The 13,771-nt window shown below is 51.7% G+C and overlaps 1 protein-coding gene across 3 annotated transcripts in view; it reads right to left on the reverse strand.

Moving 5' to 3' along the window:
• The window catches only part of SPTB (spectrin beta, erythrocytic), a 123,058-nt gene that overhangs the window by 57,300 nt on the left and 51,987 nt on the right, over positions 1 to 13,771 (reverse strand). For all 3 annotated transcript variants that reach the window (XM_045901036.3, XM_045901035.3, XM_045901037.3), the window contains exon 2: positions 7,889 to 8,087. In XM_045901036.3, coding sequence (XP_045756992.1) covers positions 7,889 to 8,036 — 148 coding nt within the window. In that variant the 5' untranslated portion in view covers positions 8,037 to 8,087. The remainder of the gene's footprint in view (positions 1 to 7,888; positions 8,088 to 13,771) is intronic.

Consider the following 13,771-nt stretch of genomic DNA (forward strand, 5'->3'; position numbering starts at 1 on the left):
AGGGAAGGAAGGGGGGGGGTCTTGTTCAAAGGCCTCAAGGTAGACACTGGCAAATGTGTGTGTGTGTGCATGCGTGTGCACGTACACGTGTGCACGGACAGGGGGTGAGGGTGAGACCCAGAGCAAAGAATCTGAAGGACAGTCTAGGGAATTTGAACCTTATACTCCAGGTAAAGAAAAGCCTGGAGGTCTTTTTTTTTTTTTTTAAGATTTTATTTATTTATTTGACAGAAAGAGAGAGCGAGCGAGCGCACAAGCAGGGGGAGCTGCAGGCAGAGGGAGAGGGAGAAGCAGGCCCCGCCTTCCCCCGAACAGGGAGCCCGATGCGGGGCTTGATCCCAGGACCCTGGGATCTGAAGGCAGACACTTAACAACTGAGCCACCCAGGCGCCCCTGGAGGTTCTTAAGTGAAGCAACACCTCACTAAAAATTTGTTGGAGGACAATGCTTCTAAGTGCCCTGTGGAAATGGGACTGGGTGAGGAGAGGCCAGGGCACCAGCTGGGAGGCAGCTGCAGAAGTCTCTGCTTGAGGTGCCACGGCCCCAACTGACACGTGACCTGTGGAAACGAAATGGCCAGAGCTGAGCGGGACAAGGCGGAGCAAGGGTCGGCTGGCCCGCAGATGCTAGCATTCAGAGGCTGTAAGACGGAAGGAGAAAGGGAAGAAAAATGGGGAGGGGTGTCCTGGGTGGGATGCAAAGGAGGAGATAACGCAGGTCTGAAGGGCATTCAAGAAAGCCCACGTGCGGTTGCCCTAAAGGCACTGGGATGATTTTAAGTCCCTGGGATTCTGTCCTGGCGCTTCCTGCTGGGCAGCCTCCCGCATCTATGAAGGGGCGTGGTGATAGCTCTCCCCTGCTTACTTCAGAGTGGGTAGGGGCCAGTGAGATCATCTGGATAAAGAGCCCTGAGACCACTCAGCAGCTGTGTGAGCACCAAGCACTGTCATGCATGCAGGTGGTGGCTGTAAGGAGAGATGACACTCCTTGAGAACATGAGGCCACGGAAGTCGAGATGGTCCAGGACTCGGTTTCAGCCTAGCCTTTAGTGAACCAAGAGAATTTCTGGGGAATCTACTGATTTCCTAAAAAGGACTGATTATTCCCTTTCCCTAAGCCAGGAACCGAAGCTCCAGGCTTCAGGGTTGAGGCATGTGGTCAGCGCTACTCTAACAGGTGGTTTCTTCCCGGGCGGCCAGAGCTGGAAAGTCTTTGTGCATCATCTGGCTCAAGCCCCTTGTTTTCCAGGTGAGGAGCAGAAAAGTGACTTGGCCAAGGTCACCTAACTCGGGAAAGCCCATGATGGCTGCAAGAGCAGAAGGATGACAATGTGAGGATGGGCCACTTCTCCCTGTCTATGGCCCCCAAGCTGGCTCGCGCTGCCATCTTCCCAGACTTTTGCCCAGCCTCCCCATGACCTGCTCCCCCCACTGAAGTCAGGGATGTTTAACAACCCAAATGTAAGCATGCCACTTCCCTGCAAGAGCCCTTTGATGGCTGTAGGAGTGGCTCCGTCCTTCATCCTGAGAGCCTCCAGCTCTCCCTGCTGCAGGCTCCCACCCTTTGGTCCTTTGACCAAGCCACTCCTTTGCAAATAGTCTCCTCAGTAAACTCCTCAGCCACCTTTCTGAGTTGCCGGCTGCTTCCTGCCAGGACCCTGAAGATACCCATGGCCTGTGAGGCCCCTGTGATGCAGCTCCTGCCTGCCCCTCCCATCTCCACCCCTCCTTCCCCATGCACTCACTCCAACAAGCCCACTCCTCCTTGGGTGAGTTATAGGCCGTAGGTTATGTTAGAAACTTGTAGTTCTCAGTAAATCTTTATGGAATTCATCCTAATTCGTCATCATGAACATATGTCTACATGTACAGAGACACACGTGTGATTATTTGATCTACTTCCTTCTCACTGGACTGTAAAATGAGATCCCCTGTTGATCCGGTTTCCAGAGTCTGAAGGCCAAAGGGTTTAGAGACAAAATGCTCCCAGAGACTCAGCTGCTACCAGCTTCCCTGTCATTCTCTCTCAGTGACACAATAAAAAGGGAAAATGAGCAACCGCTACAGATGTTTGGAAACAAACACCACTCCTGGCGCCTCTTCAGCCTGGCAGCATGCAGGGGGTGCCCAGGTGGAGGAGGGGGAAGCGGATACCAGCTGCCTGGGAACCGTCAGGCCGTCAAGGTCTAGGGTCACGGCCTGCCCTTGGGAACGAAGCGGACAGCCCACAGGAATGTCCCAAAGATGGAGGAGGCTATTACCGTGGCTCACTCAGACTGCACGGCATGGGGAGGGAAGAGTCTTATTATTAACCTCGGCGTATTAATATTTGAAAACAATCTTCACAATGATAGATAGCAGTCACCCAGAAATGGGGACAGCCTTGGTTCTGCAAAGCATTCTCAGAGGAAGAACAGCTTTTCTGGAGAGGGGAGGGAAGCCAGTGGGAGAAGGTGTTATGTCCTGGGCCAGGGAGACTGCCCCGGACCTCACAGCAAGGGGGTGCCGGAGGAGGGGGGGGACGAGGCTGGCCTCTCATGGATTTGTCTGCACCAGTCACCAGCAGGTTTATCTGAGCAGTGGCGTCTCAGGAAAGGAGGGGAAACTCACAATGGCTGACCTCCCAGAAAAAGCTGCTGAGCCAATTATTTTTTCTTCTGACGGTATACTAAAATGATTGCTGATGATTATACATATTTCTATGAATAGTATATTTTCCCAAAATATAGTCTCTCCATAGAACTCCAACTCATGTTTTGAAATCTGAGAAGAAAACATTTTTAAAACCCCTCATTAATGACACCATCTTTGTTCTCACAGGTAGCTTAAGAGAGACATTCAGACCATTAACACCTGATGCCTTGGTCTCCAGCAGCTGTATGTGAACTTGTCAACTTAATAGGATGCCAAGAAGCTGCTGAATCCCTGTGCCTGTGCTCCACCCCCCTCCGCACACACACACTGTGGTGAAATCCTGCTCTCTGAAAGGCATCATTCACCCTCTGGACACAAAGCCCTTCTCAGGCAACGGGGGCACCTCTGGGGCACCTGGGATCATTGTGATCCTGGTGCAGGTGGGGAAGAGGCCCAGGGAAAGGTCATGCATTACCTTTGGCTACCAAAGTCAGGAAGAAGCCCATACCACCCTCTTTCTATGGAGTTTCCAGGGAGCCAACATGGGTGGGCAGGGAGCAGCGGGGTCTGAGGGCCATTGTCCTAAGGCTCTGATGGACTATCTGCCAGGCACAGAACTTAACCTTGGGGCCTGGGCAAAGTGGGTCTGGAAGACTTTCAAGGTTCAAAGTGGCAGCAACTCTGTGCAGAGCAAGGGACACAGCCCGCTGTGCACCTGCTGCCCTGTTGTGTTCTCTGAATTGTCCTCAACCAACCTCACCACGTGACCTCACCTCCTATCTAATAAGGAGGCTACAAAGACAGAATGCAGAAAGGAAAAGCATCTCTAGTTTGAAACATCACTTGGATTCTGATTTAAAGGCAAAACCAGAGTGGGCTACACCAATTTGTGCCCTTTGTTTGAAAAGGATGACTGTGTTCAATAGGCCGCAGATGAGGACGAAGGGCATGTTGGGCTCTCTCCTTCTCACAGATCATCACAAGGGGCCCTGGACTGCTCTCTGTACTGCAACCTTCCAGGCGCCTCTGTGCTCTGAGGAGCTGGAAATCCTGCAGTGGGTGGCACTTGGGATGCCCAGATGCCAATCTGAGTGTGTGGGCAAGGAGGGGGGAGGCTGATGCACAAGGTTTCTCTTTTGGGGGGAACCTTTCTGTTGCATTCCTCCTCTCCCACGTGGGCCACATCCACCCTGAGGCAGTGTCCTCACCTGAATCAGTGGGGTGCCCAGCCAGGTGTGAAGGGACAGGCAGGCAGGCAGAGGCCGCCTCTGGGATGAGGGGAGAGCACAGAGGACGGGCTTTTCTGGCTGGTAAATTCCCTGCAGCCTGCTGTGCCTCATCCCTCATCCAGACAGCCACAAATGTTTACCGAATGGCTCCCAGGATGAAAAGGGGGAAGGACAGGAAATGGGGAGTGAGTAGAAATGAGGGTGGCTCTAGGAAACACTGGAAGCCTTTCTACTGAGACGTGAAGGCTGGAACCTCTTGGGGGGGGGGGGTGTTGCAGAACTTGAGCTTCTCAACTGCTCCCCTTCCCCTAATCTTTCAAAAAAGTAGGAAGGTGCTAGAGGCAGTCATCAAAGCAGAGAACAATCCCTGTTCAGGCAGAAGCCTCAGGGCTACCCAGCACTTAACCTCATGAGGTGCTGTCAGCTTTAAGATGCTGATGCTGAGAGCTAACATCTGCCCAGGGACCTACTAGGCAAATATTCCTGCTGGACCCACCACCCCTCCCCTGGGCACTGCTAAGGTCAAATCTATCCCCGTACATTCCCTTCTGCAGCATTTTCTTGCCCACCTCCCCCTTCATTTCAGTCAGGGTGATCCACAGTGTCAAATCCAGTGATTCATTTGGACAGAGGTCAGGTATTTGTATATCACTGTGGCAGTTTCCACACGGAATAACCAGATGGCTTGTTTATTTCAGTCCAGGGAGCAAGAGCTAGGAATGGTCTGAAAGGCAGAATAGGGAGTATTTCCTTTGGAACTGAGAGGAAGTTGACTTAAGAGGCAGAAAAAAATGGAGTCCAGTTAACCAACTGCAAGTCTTCTAACCACAGGTCACTAAGTGGAGAAGGACCAGAAAAGCTGACACATGAGGAAGAACATCTAACAAGCCTCATCATCCTTTGGTTTCTTGGGCCTTCTGGGTCACCTGGCTGATGGCAGAGACATGGCTGGGCAGCCTTAAAAGAGAAAGATCTACAAAGCATGGGGCCTCATCCCTTTGTGTACTGGGTCTCTGGGGACTGAGCCAAGAGCTCCAAGCACAAGCATTAGCAGAATTTTCCCTGGTCCCTGGCTCCTTCTTCCAATCCAGGCCTTCTAAGACAAAGGAGGGTGGGGTTAAGAAGGAAGAAACAGGCCAAGATAACTGGGACAATGACTGAGCTAATGATCCTGAATGTCTGAAGTTAAGAGAAAGGACAGAAAGATATTACTAAGATTTCCTGTAAATACTAACATTCACCTAGTATTTTATTACTAATAAAAAACTTCCATAAACTTTATCTTACTTGACCTTCACAACACCCTTGGGAAAGTACTACCATCCACATTTTATAAAACAGAAAATTGATTCAACCTTCATGGCAGTAGCATTTGAGGTGGAACCTGGGTCTTGTGACATTTTTCTCCTCATCTCAAGACCTTCAATTTCAGAAAGAAAAGGCCAAACCAATCTCTCCAACCTTGCCATATACACCTACAAAGCAGATGACTGCCATCTTGTAAGAAACACAGGACTGAACGCCTTCCTTGCCAGAATGCTCTTAGGCGTGAGGGAGTGGCTGAAATGAGAGGAACCAGAGGCACTTCCGATTCCTCAGCCTCTGTGGAAACACTGACCCCTGCCTAGGCTGCGAAGGCACCCCCGAAGATAATACCGAAGAGAAAAAGGTCAAGAAAACTGGTGGAGCCTGACAGCCCCTTTCTCTGCTCTGCCTACCCACCAGAACGGGTTCATCTGACCTCTCTACTTTGGACCCTTCCAAAGCTTTGGCTTCTCCCACAGGTCACTCAGAGTGGATTCTCAGGAAAGTCAGTAGACTGCTTAGGGCTGTTTGTTTTTCAAAATCCTGAACGGACCCCAAATTCCCAAACTGCCATGGTTACCTGTTGGTCAGATGGGTCTAGATCATTAAGGTCCAGGCATGTAGTTCTATACTCCGTGGTGCCCCACCTGGGGGGTGGGGCATACAGATTCTCTGTAGATGAGCAGCAACCTCTTGGTGAGACACAGGCAAGGCGGGTGGAGGCTCTTTCCCCATCAACCTGATCAACTTACTTTCACCAGGTTCCCAACCTGCTCATCAGACCTTGCTGCCATTCACACTGTCCAACCGGATGACATGTCCCGCCTGCGTGTCACCCTTCACTTCCGAGAGCATTCTCCACACACGAGTCGCTGATTCTCCTTGCGCATCCTCCTTTGCTCTCTCGTTGCCATTTAATTATGTGACTTTCCTATGGTTCTTCTCTAATTCTACTTGTGCTAATTAATTATGAACATCCTTCATTTTCCCTAATAGATCATAAACTCCTTAGAGACAGATACTATGTTGAATTCATCTCTGTGGTTTCTTCTCCATTTTCATGTCTGGTCAGGGGTTTTACCTTTACACATAGTAGGAGTATAATAAATCACGTTAAAATGGAATTTACCTTGGTTTCTTAAAAAACAGGGTATCTGTGAAACATATCAAAGGATCCCTGCACAAAAGACAGTCCCATTCCTTGTACTGTCCTTTGACAAGACTTTTGGAATCCCTCTCCCCCTCTATCACCAGGGTCACTGCAGTCAGGCTCATTTGGCTCTGAGATCTAAAGACGGTAAAACCAGACTGGCAAAGACAAGCGTTCCTAGTTTGCTTATTTAAAGAGGTTAAGATTATATAAGCAAAGCAAGGGATTGGTGCTGTTATCTGTCCTCAAGGAAAACCAAGGAAGGACTTTTTAAGGGTAGGGAATGGGGAGGAGGGGATGAAGGAAGAAGAAAGGGAGTTTCCTACAAAGAACAAGGACACAAAAGCTGATGGCTGAGCCCTGAATGGATTCTCCATCATGACAAGGGAATGAGACACCCCGTTTCTTTTACAGAATGGGAAACCCAGATACTCCTAAGATGAAAGGCCATTATGGTCCCAGAGGGGCCGAGGGCCCTGCTCATGACTCAAGGTCAGCTGGAGACTGAGGCATCTGGGAGCACAGTGGAGGGACAGAAGGTAGAAGAGTACTACCAGGAACTTCGGATAGGGCCACTGAGTGATGGGGCACTGGGAGAATCGCTCTAGAAAGTGCCTGTGGGAGAGGCTGGGTCCTTCTTACAAAGTGAAGATGGGGACAACTGATGATGGGGAAACAAATCTGATTTGGGTTCATGACTGGTGGAGCAGGTGATGGAATCTACCCCCAGCCCTTCTACACACACAATACCCCACAGAACTCAAACTTCCCTTATTGGCCAAGGACTTCGTGCCAGAGCATAGCTACCCTTGGCCAGGATCCAGGGAGGCAATGGTCTCAGGGGTTGGTAGGAAAAAAATCCCAAGAATCAGATCTCAGCCAGCAGGGTGGAGGAGAAACCATTTCTGCTGGATATTTAAGTGCACTCTCTCTCTCTCTCTCTCTCTCTCTCTCTCTCTCTCTCTCTCACACACACACACACACACACACACACACACAAACACACACACACACACAGAAATCGATTATGAACCTGCTAAGTAAAAATCTAATTCCAGTTTAAGGATAAGAGGTTTAGTCCAGAAAATCCAGCTTCCTGAGCCACTGTGGGGAAGATGTTATCTGTTCTCAATTTCCTATCAAATCAGTCTTTTCTTTTGGGACCACAGCGAGGATGATGATAATTTCTCTATCTCTGCCTAGGGGACTGAGGTGCATCATGAAGCCCCATGCACCCCTACCTGGCCGGCCAGCCCCTCAGACACTCCTTCACCCAGACTTTCTCTTCGCTCTTTGGCCACAGGTCATTCAGGACAGAGGCAGAGGGCAGGGCCTCGCTGGCACCGCCTCCCACCTGGGACGAGGTGAGGGATGCTCGGGAGCAGAGGCTCCCTGAGCCTGTGCTCCCTCCCAGCAGGGCCAGGTCTCTCGAAGCCACACAACCGTGTCTCCATCATGTCCCTGCCAGGGCTCTCGCCAGTGCACACGGAAGACTGACCACCGGCAGGGAGGGGACTGAAGCTTGGGACTGTGAGACCAGCTCCTCTAGCCCCCAGAGCCCCCAATGGTACCTGCCAAGGCCTTGATCCGGGACCTCTCAAACAGCCTGGCTGAGCTGTTGTCATTATCCAGCTCATCGTCCGGGGCAGCCCAGCGGGCATTGATCCGGCTGTACGGTGGCTGGTTGCCCACGTTTTCAAACTCCGTGGCCGATGTCATGTCAGCAGGCTCTCAGCAGTTTCGCCTGCCTCAGTCTTCATGGAAGGGTCCCTGGGGGGACAGCAACACAGTCAGAGGGTTAACTCCCCTCCCTTGGACTTCTTCTCAGGGGAAACTTACTCGGAGCATCCAACGGGGTAGGTCCTTGCAGGAGTGGCACACCCTGCCAGCTGTCGGGCCATGCTCCCCCCCTTCCCCGGGGTCCCTGGGTTAGAAAATATTGCAGCGGCAGCCGCAGCGGCAGCCCCAGGAAGGGCAACAGTGGCAGCAAGGATGGAGAGCTGCATGCAGAAGGGGTTGGGACGGCCAGCAGGTGGAGACGTCAGTCGCAGCAAGCCCGCTTCCTCCAAACCTGCAGCCACCACAGCTGCGGGAGCTCCGGAGGGATCGGGGAGAGGGGCGGCTCTTCTGGGAGCCAGGGGACTGGGCAGGGCGGGCGATGGCGTGGGGGCTCGGGGGGCATGGGCAGAAGAGCAGCTCCGCCCTTTGGACTGGGGCCAGGACCAAACCTGGACGGGAGGTGGGGGCAGGAAGGAGAGGTGAGAAGCTGGAAGTTGGCGGAGTCCCACTCAAACGTGAATCAGTGGGGAGAGAGACAAACGTGAGACGCCACGGATGCCACCAGCCCTGGCAGCTGCACTGGGGAAAGTGGGCTCCTCTCGGGGGCTGCCCAACATCCCTTCCAGGGCTTTCCCAGCAGCACATATTTACAAAGCTGAGCTCTTGGTTTTGTCTTCTCTGAAATGCAGCCAGGTACGTGGACAAGGTCTTCTGTTGAATCCCCAGTCAGCCCAAGGAGCCCAGATGACCTGCTGTCCTGTCAGGCTCATCAGTGTGATGTGGGGGTGGTGGTGAGGGGATCTCATGGATGGTGGAGCCACGTGTGTTCATCTGTGCAATGCACGTGAGCACTGTGTTCTCACTCGCCTGTCATTTATATTTGCTCATTCATCCGTGATTACTTCAAATATGTACCGAAGCCCAGCCAGAGGGCAGGCACTGTGCTAGGCAGTTAGGAGTAAGACAGGAAGGGCCCTGTCCTCATAGAGTTTACACTCTGGCAGCAAGACACCCAATTAAATAAGCAGCTCCAGTAAGGTATGGTGTGTGCCACCGCTGGGAAAGAACGAGGAATGGTGGCGGACTCTTGGCCGGGGCGGGAGGTCAGGGGAGGGAAGTGTAAGCTGGTTCCTAAAGGGAGCCTAGAGGCATTCTGTGAGGGGATAAAGAGCAGGTAGAGAGTTCTGAAGGTGAGAAAGAACATGGCAAAATTTCGGAACCTGACAATGTTACTAGAGGGTGAGGGCAAGGTCAGGGAGAAAAGGGGGACAGGAGCTCGAGATGCAGGGCTAGGTCTTGAATGTCTTGGGCCTTTGGAAAATGACTAGCTTTTCTTCAGCCTTAATTTCCTCACCAATACCTTCCTTTTAGGCATCTCCCCAGGAAGCTAAAGGGATTCGGGAGATCAAGTCCGTAAGAGTCAACAGGGAGCCCAGAGTCTTGGATCCAACAGAACAAAAGGGGGTGGAGGTGGGGAGGCCATGAGGCAGCAAAATGACAAGTGGGGACAACCAGTGAGCTGTGAGGTAAACCACTCCCTCCATGAATGTGCACACACACACGTGCACTGACATCCCACACAGACACATACATCTAACACACACACTCACACACCCAAACAGGCATAAGTTTGAAGAAATGATACAAGCTCACCAATCCAAGTGTAAACGCAGGGCTGTCGCCCTTATTTTTCAGACACAGAATCACTTCAGACTCCTTTTTCCCCAGGCTGATTAATCAATCCCACCACATCCCTTTGAGGTAAGACAGGAGCCAGAATTATCCATCTTAATTGCACAAGGAAGAAAACCAAGGCCTCACATTGGATGAGGCCTCCCCAAGGTCATCTAGGGAATTCTTGCTATAGCTAGGGCTAAAGGCCAAGCCGTAGCCCATTTATTCCCCTCTACTAGGCAGATTTTAGGGAAGCAGATTAGATTTAGGAGGGAGAACACAGCACATGGGGACAGAGGGCATTCTGCAGCTTCCAGGACCCGGCAAAGGTGTTTGCTTCTCAGCGAAGGGGAGGCGGAGGGTGGGGAAGCCAGTCATCACCCCACAATGCCAGGCCTGTGCCCAAGAACACCCTCATCCCTTAGATAGCCTGTCGTCTTCTACAAATGGACACACGACTTCCAGGGCTGAGATTTCTCACTCAACTGGTTGGGCAAAGAGCTGGGAAGGACACCCTCCTCCCCATGCTCCCCCCAGCTTCCCTGAAGGGGAGCTACTGCTGGCTCCCAGCTCTGGGCAGGAGACAGACTGACAGCCTGACCACCTCCTGCTGGGCCTCAAGCCTGTCCAGTAGCCCCCTGAGAAGGGCCGGGCTGCCAGACGCAGGAAGTGAAGTAAGATCAGATCCTGCTTGCAGGAGGTAATCGGACGCTGGCTCTCCTTGTTCTGGGCTATTTTTAAGAGCGGCTGAGAGAGGCCCAGGCCACGGGCCGGTGGGAGGGTGGGGGTGAGATTACCTTTGCCAGGGCTCCGTAAATAAGTCTGCCCCAGAAAGATGAGCCTGAGCAGGCACACCAGCCAGCCAGCATTCAAGACAAGATTGATGGCCCCAGGTGCAGAAGAACAACTACTAGACAGCAATTCATCCTACTTAAAAACACCATGCCTGGGGCGCCTGGGTGGCTCAGTCGTTAAGCGTCTGCCTTCGGCTCAGGTCATGATCCAGGGTCCTTGGATCGAGCCCCGCATCGGGCTCCCTGCTCCATGGGAAGCCTGCTTCTCCCTCTCCCACTCCCCCTGCTTGTGTTCCCGGTCTCGCTATCTCTCTGTCAAATAAATAAATAAAATCTTTAAAAACAAAAAACAAAAACGCCATGCCCCCTGCCGCTGTGGCTTAGAGAGGGCAGCGGCCGGGCAGTGGCTTGGCTGGGAAGTGATAAAACACATGTGTATGTCTAAATACACAAGTCTAGGGTTTTGGGGGGTTTTGTTTTGTTTTGTTTTTAGGATGTCAGGTCCCTGAAGACAACCACCAAAGAAAGAAGATTCCGAAACTAAAGGAAAGCCCTCTTTCTCCTGCCCCCAGTGGCCTGACAAGACTGCATTCCGTCAGAGCCAAGGGAGGGGGTGGTGGTGGTGTGTTCAGTGGGTCAGCAAGGGGGGAATCGGAGAATCAGGTGTGAGAGACAGAAGAAAAGAAAATCTGAAAACAGGAAAGCTATGGATGGTTATTCCAGGAAAACAAAACAAGAGCAAAAATAAAACCCCAGATGATGCCTACAACCAAATTTGACCCAGAGCTTTTCCAGGGTCACCCATGTCAATTTTCATTACTGTCATAATATCCCTTTGAAGGCTGGCAATAAAGAAACCAACATGACTGAAAAGAGCAGCATATGGTGGGGGCTCGTGGGGGAGACACCTAACCAAATGGGGAGTCATGGAAATACTTAAGTTGATACCTCAGGGGAAGCTGGAACTCAGGTAATCGGTCACATTTGAAGGATATAAGTCATCTATGCATCTAGAGTGGCCTTCCATAAGTATGGACGGCAGCAAGTACATGGCTAACATTTGACCTCAACCTGCACCTCAGTCCCCTGCCAGCAAACCCAGGAGAAAGGGCATAAGAAATAGTTCCTTGTCCTTTCACTGCCCCCAATGAACCCTCAAGCTCTTAAGAAGTCCTTTTCGCAACCCATGAGAGCCCTGTCAAAGTGTAGGTGGCTCCTCTCTGGCCTGTGTGACTCTGTGCCCAGGAAAGGCCACCTTCCCTGTCCACCTACCTGCCTATCGCAACGGGACAGACCTGTCTCCAAATGCACAGGCCTCAGGCTTACCCTCACCTGCTGAGCTTCGGCCACCCCCCAGTGCCAGGTTACATTTTGATCAGGATGAGTTCCTAGAAGACTGGCCCACAGCTCAGGACCGAAAAGCTCATCTGATCGTACAGGGCATTCACTCATAGAAGGAGCGCCTGCTTGGTAAATGGATTTCACAATTTCACGGCCGAAACCCATAGCTCCACCCTTCACGGTGAGCCCAGGACCTCATCCGCTTCTGAGATCAGGTGTGAGGTCTCAGAATCTCAACCTCATGCGCTATGCCCCCCTAATCCCCAGGGCGGTGGTGGCTTCTCTCCTGCCCGCAGGAGCCCAGCTAGCTCTCGCTTCAGCCCTCCTGCGGGCACCGAGGAGCAGACAGGGGATGCGAGGGATGCGCTGCTCTTTTCTTCCCCACCCCGCCTCCTCTTCCCTGGGTGGCATAGCACCAGAGAAGCAACAGAGCCCAAAGCTCTACTTCAGGAGGGGGAGGTTGGGGGGGGGGGGGCGGATACAGGGCAATGCTGCTCTTCCTTCGCAGGTCACAGGCTGCTGCAAAGGCTTCGATGCGCTCTTCCTTCAGCAGAGAATTTAGACCCTTCCTACCTTTAGTTTTCTCTCTAGCTGTAAGGTTGGACTCTTCCTCTGCTTTCTATTTTGTCCTGCCCCTTTATGCTACCCTAAACCTGTTTTTAACGTATTTTGGTACTATGGCAACCCAGGTCAGGAGATTAAATCCTGAAGTTTCCCTGGTAACTTTTCTGCCAGTGCATTTACTAAAACAGAACATCCTCCTACTCCCTCGGGTAGTAATCTCACTGCATATTCACAGATACCTTATAGAAGGTATCTATATATATACTAAAATAGCAGGAGAACCAATGAGACGCCCAGCACAGAGTACACTAACTCTATCTCAAACCCTAACCTCCTGCCCACCCCCCCGCAAGCTCTAGTCTGGCACCTCCATCTGTCTACCAGATATCGCCACCTAGAAATTACAGCTCTGTCTCAATATGGCTAAACCGGAGCACATGGCTCCCAGGACAGAACGGGGGAGTTTTAGGACCAGGAGGTGACACTGAGGCCCAGTGAGGTAAGCATGCCACCTGTGGGTGACCGTTCCAGCAGATGGACATCAGCAGCAGCACCTGGATCAAGCTGCTTCCCCTCCCCAGAGCACACTCTGCTTTTGCACACTCTGCAGTTCCCATCCTGAATGGCCCTGGCTGCCAGGCCATGAGCAGCAGAGAATAGTCAGGTGTTCTTCAAGTGTCAAGATTCCTATCCATGGTTGCCACCATCAAGGATCCCCATGCATTTGCAATACCCTGGCCATTCTAGCCCACCACTTCCCCAGAGCCTTCTGCTCCAATTTCTGTCACCAGGCAGGGACCTGAGGTCCACATGTCCCAACTTGTCCACTCTCATCATGGAAAAATCTCCTACTAAGAACTGGCTCCAGTTAAGCTGCAGCTGTGGAATGGGAGTGGGGGTATGGTGGGATCATGACCCCAATAGTTCTTCTAGGGATTTGGTTGGGAAACAGGTGCAGCTCAGCATTGATATAGAGAGGGATTGCCACCTCAGTCCTCTATCTTAATAGCATCTATCATGTCCTACACAGAGGCAAATGTCCACTGGGAATGATTAAAGGAGACAGGAGAGATGATACTCTTAATATACATCGTTTTCAACAACTATCCTCTATTGGGATTCTTGGGCTCAGTATCTACATTTACGGAAATCTATTACAACCCAGTCCTACCTCTTATCTTTCCCAATTCACTTCCTTTCAGGATAGCTACTGGCCTCCCCGCCCAGAATAAGTAATATTCTATGCTAGTTGAATTAAAAGTTGAATGCCCAATTTCTCCTCTTCCATTAAGACTTTTCTAG

Source organism: Mirounga angustirostris, unplaced genomic scaffold (genome assembly GCF_029215605.1).
Source record: "Mirounga angustirostris isolate CCGP_5_RB_7025 unplaced genomic scaffold, mMirAng1.0.hap1 SCAF_9, whole genome shotgun sequence".
NCBI lineage: Eukaryota > Metazoa > Chordata > Mammalia > Carnivora > Phocidae > Mirounga > Mirounga angustirostris.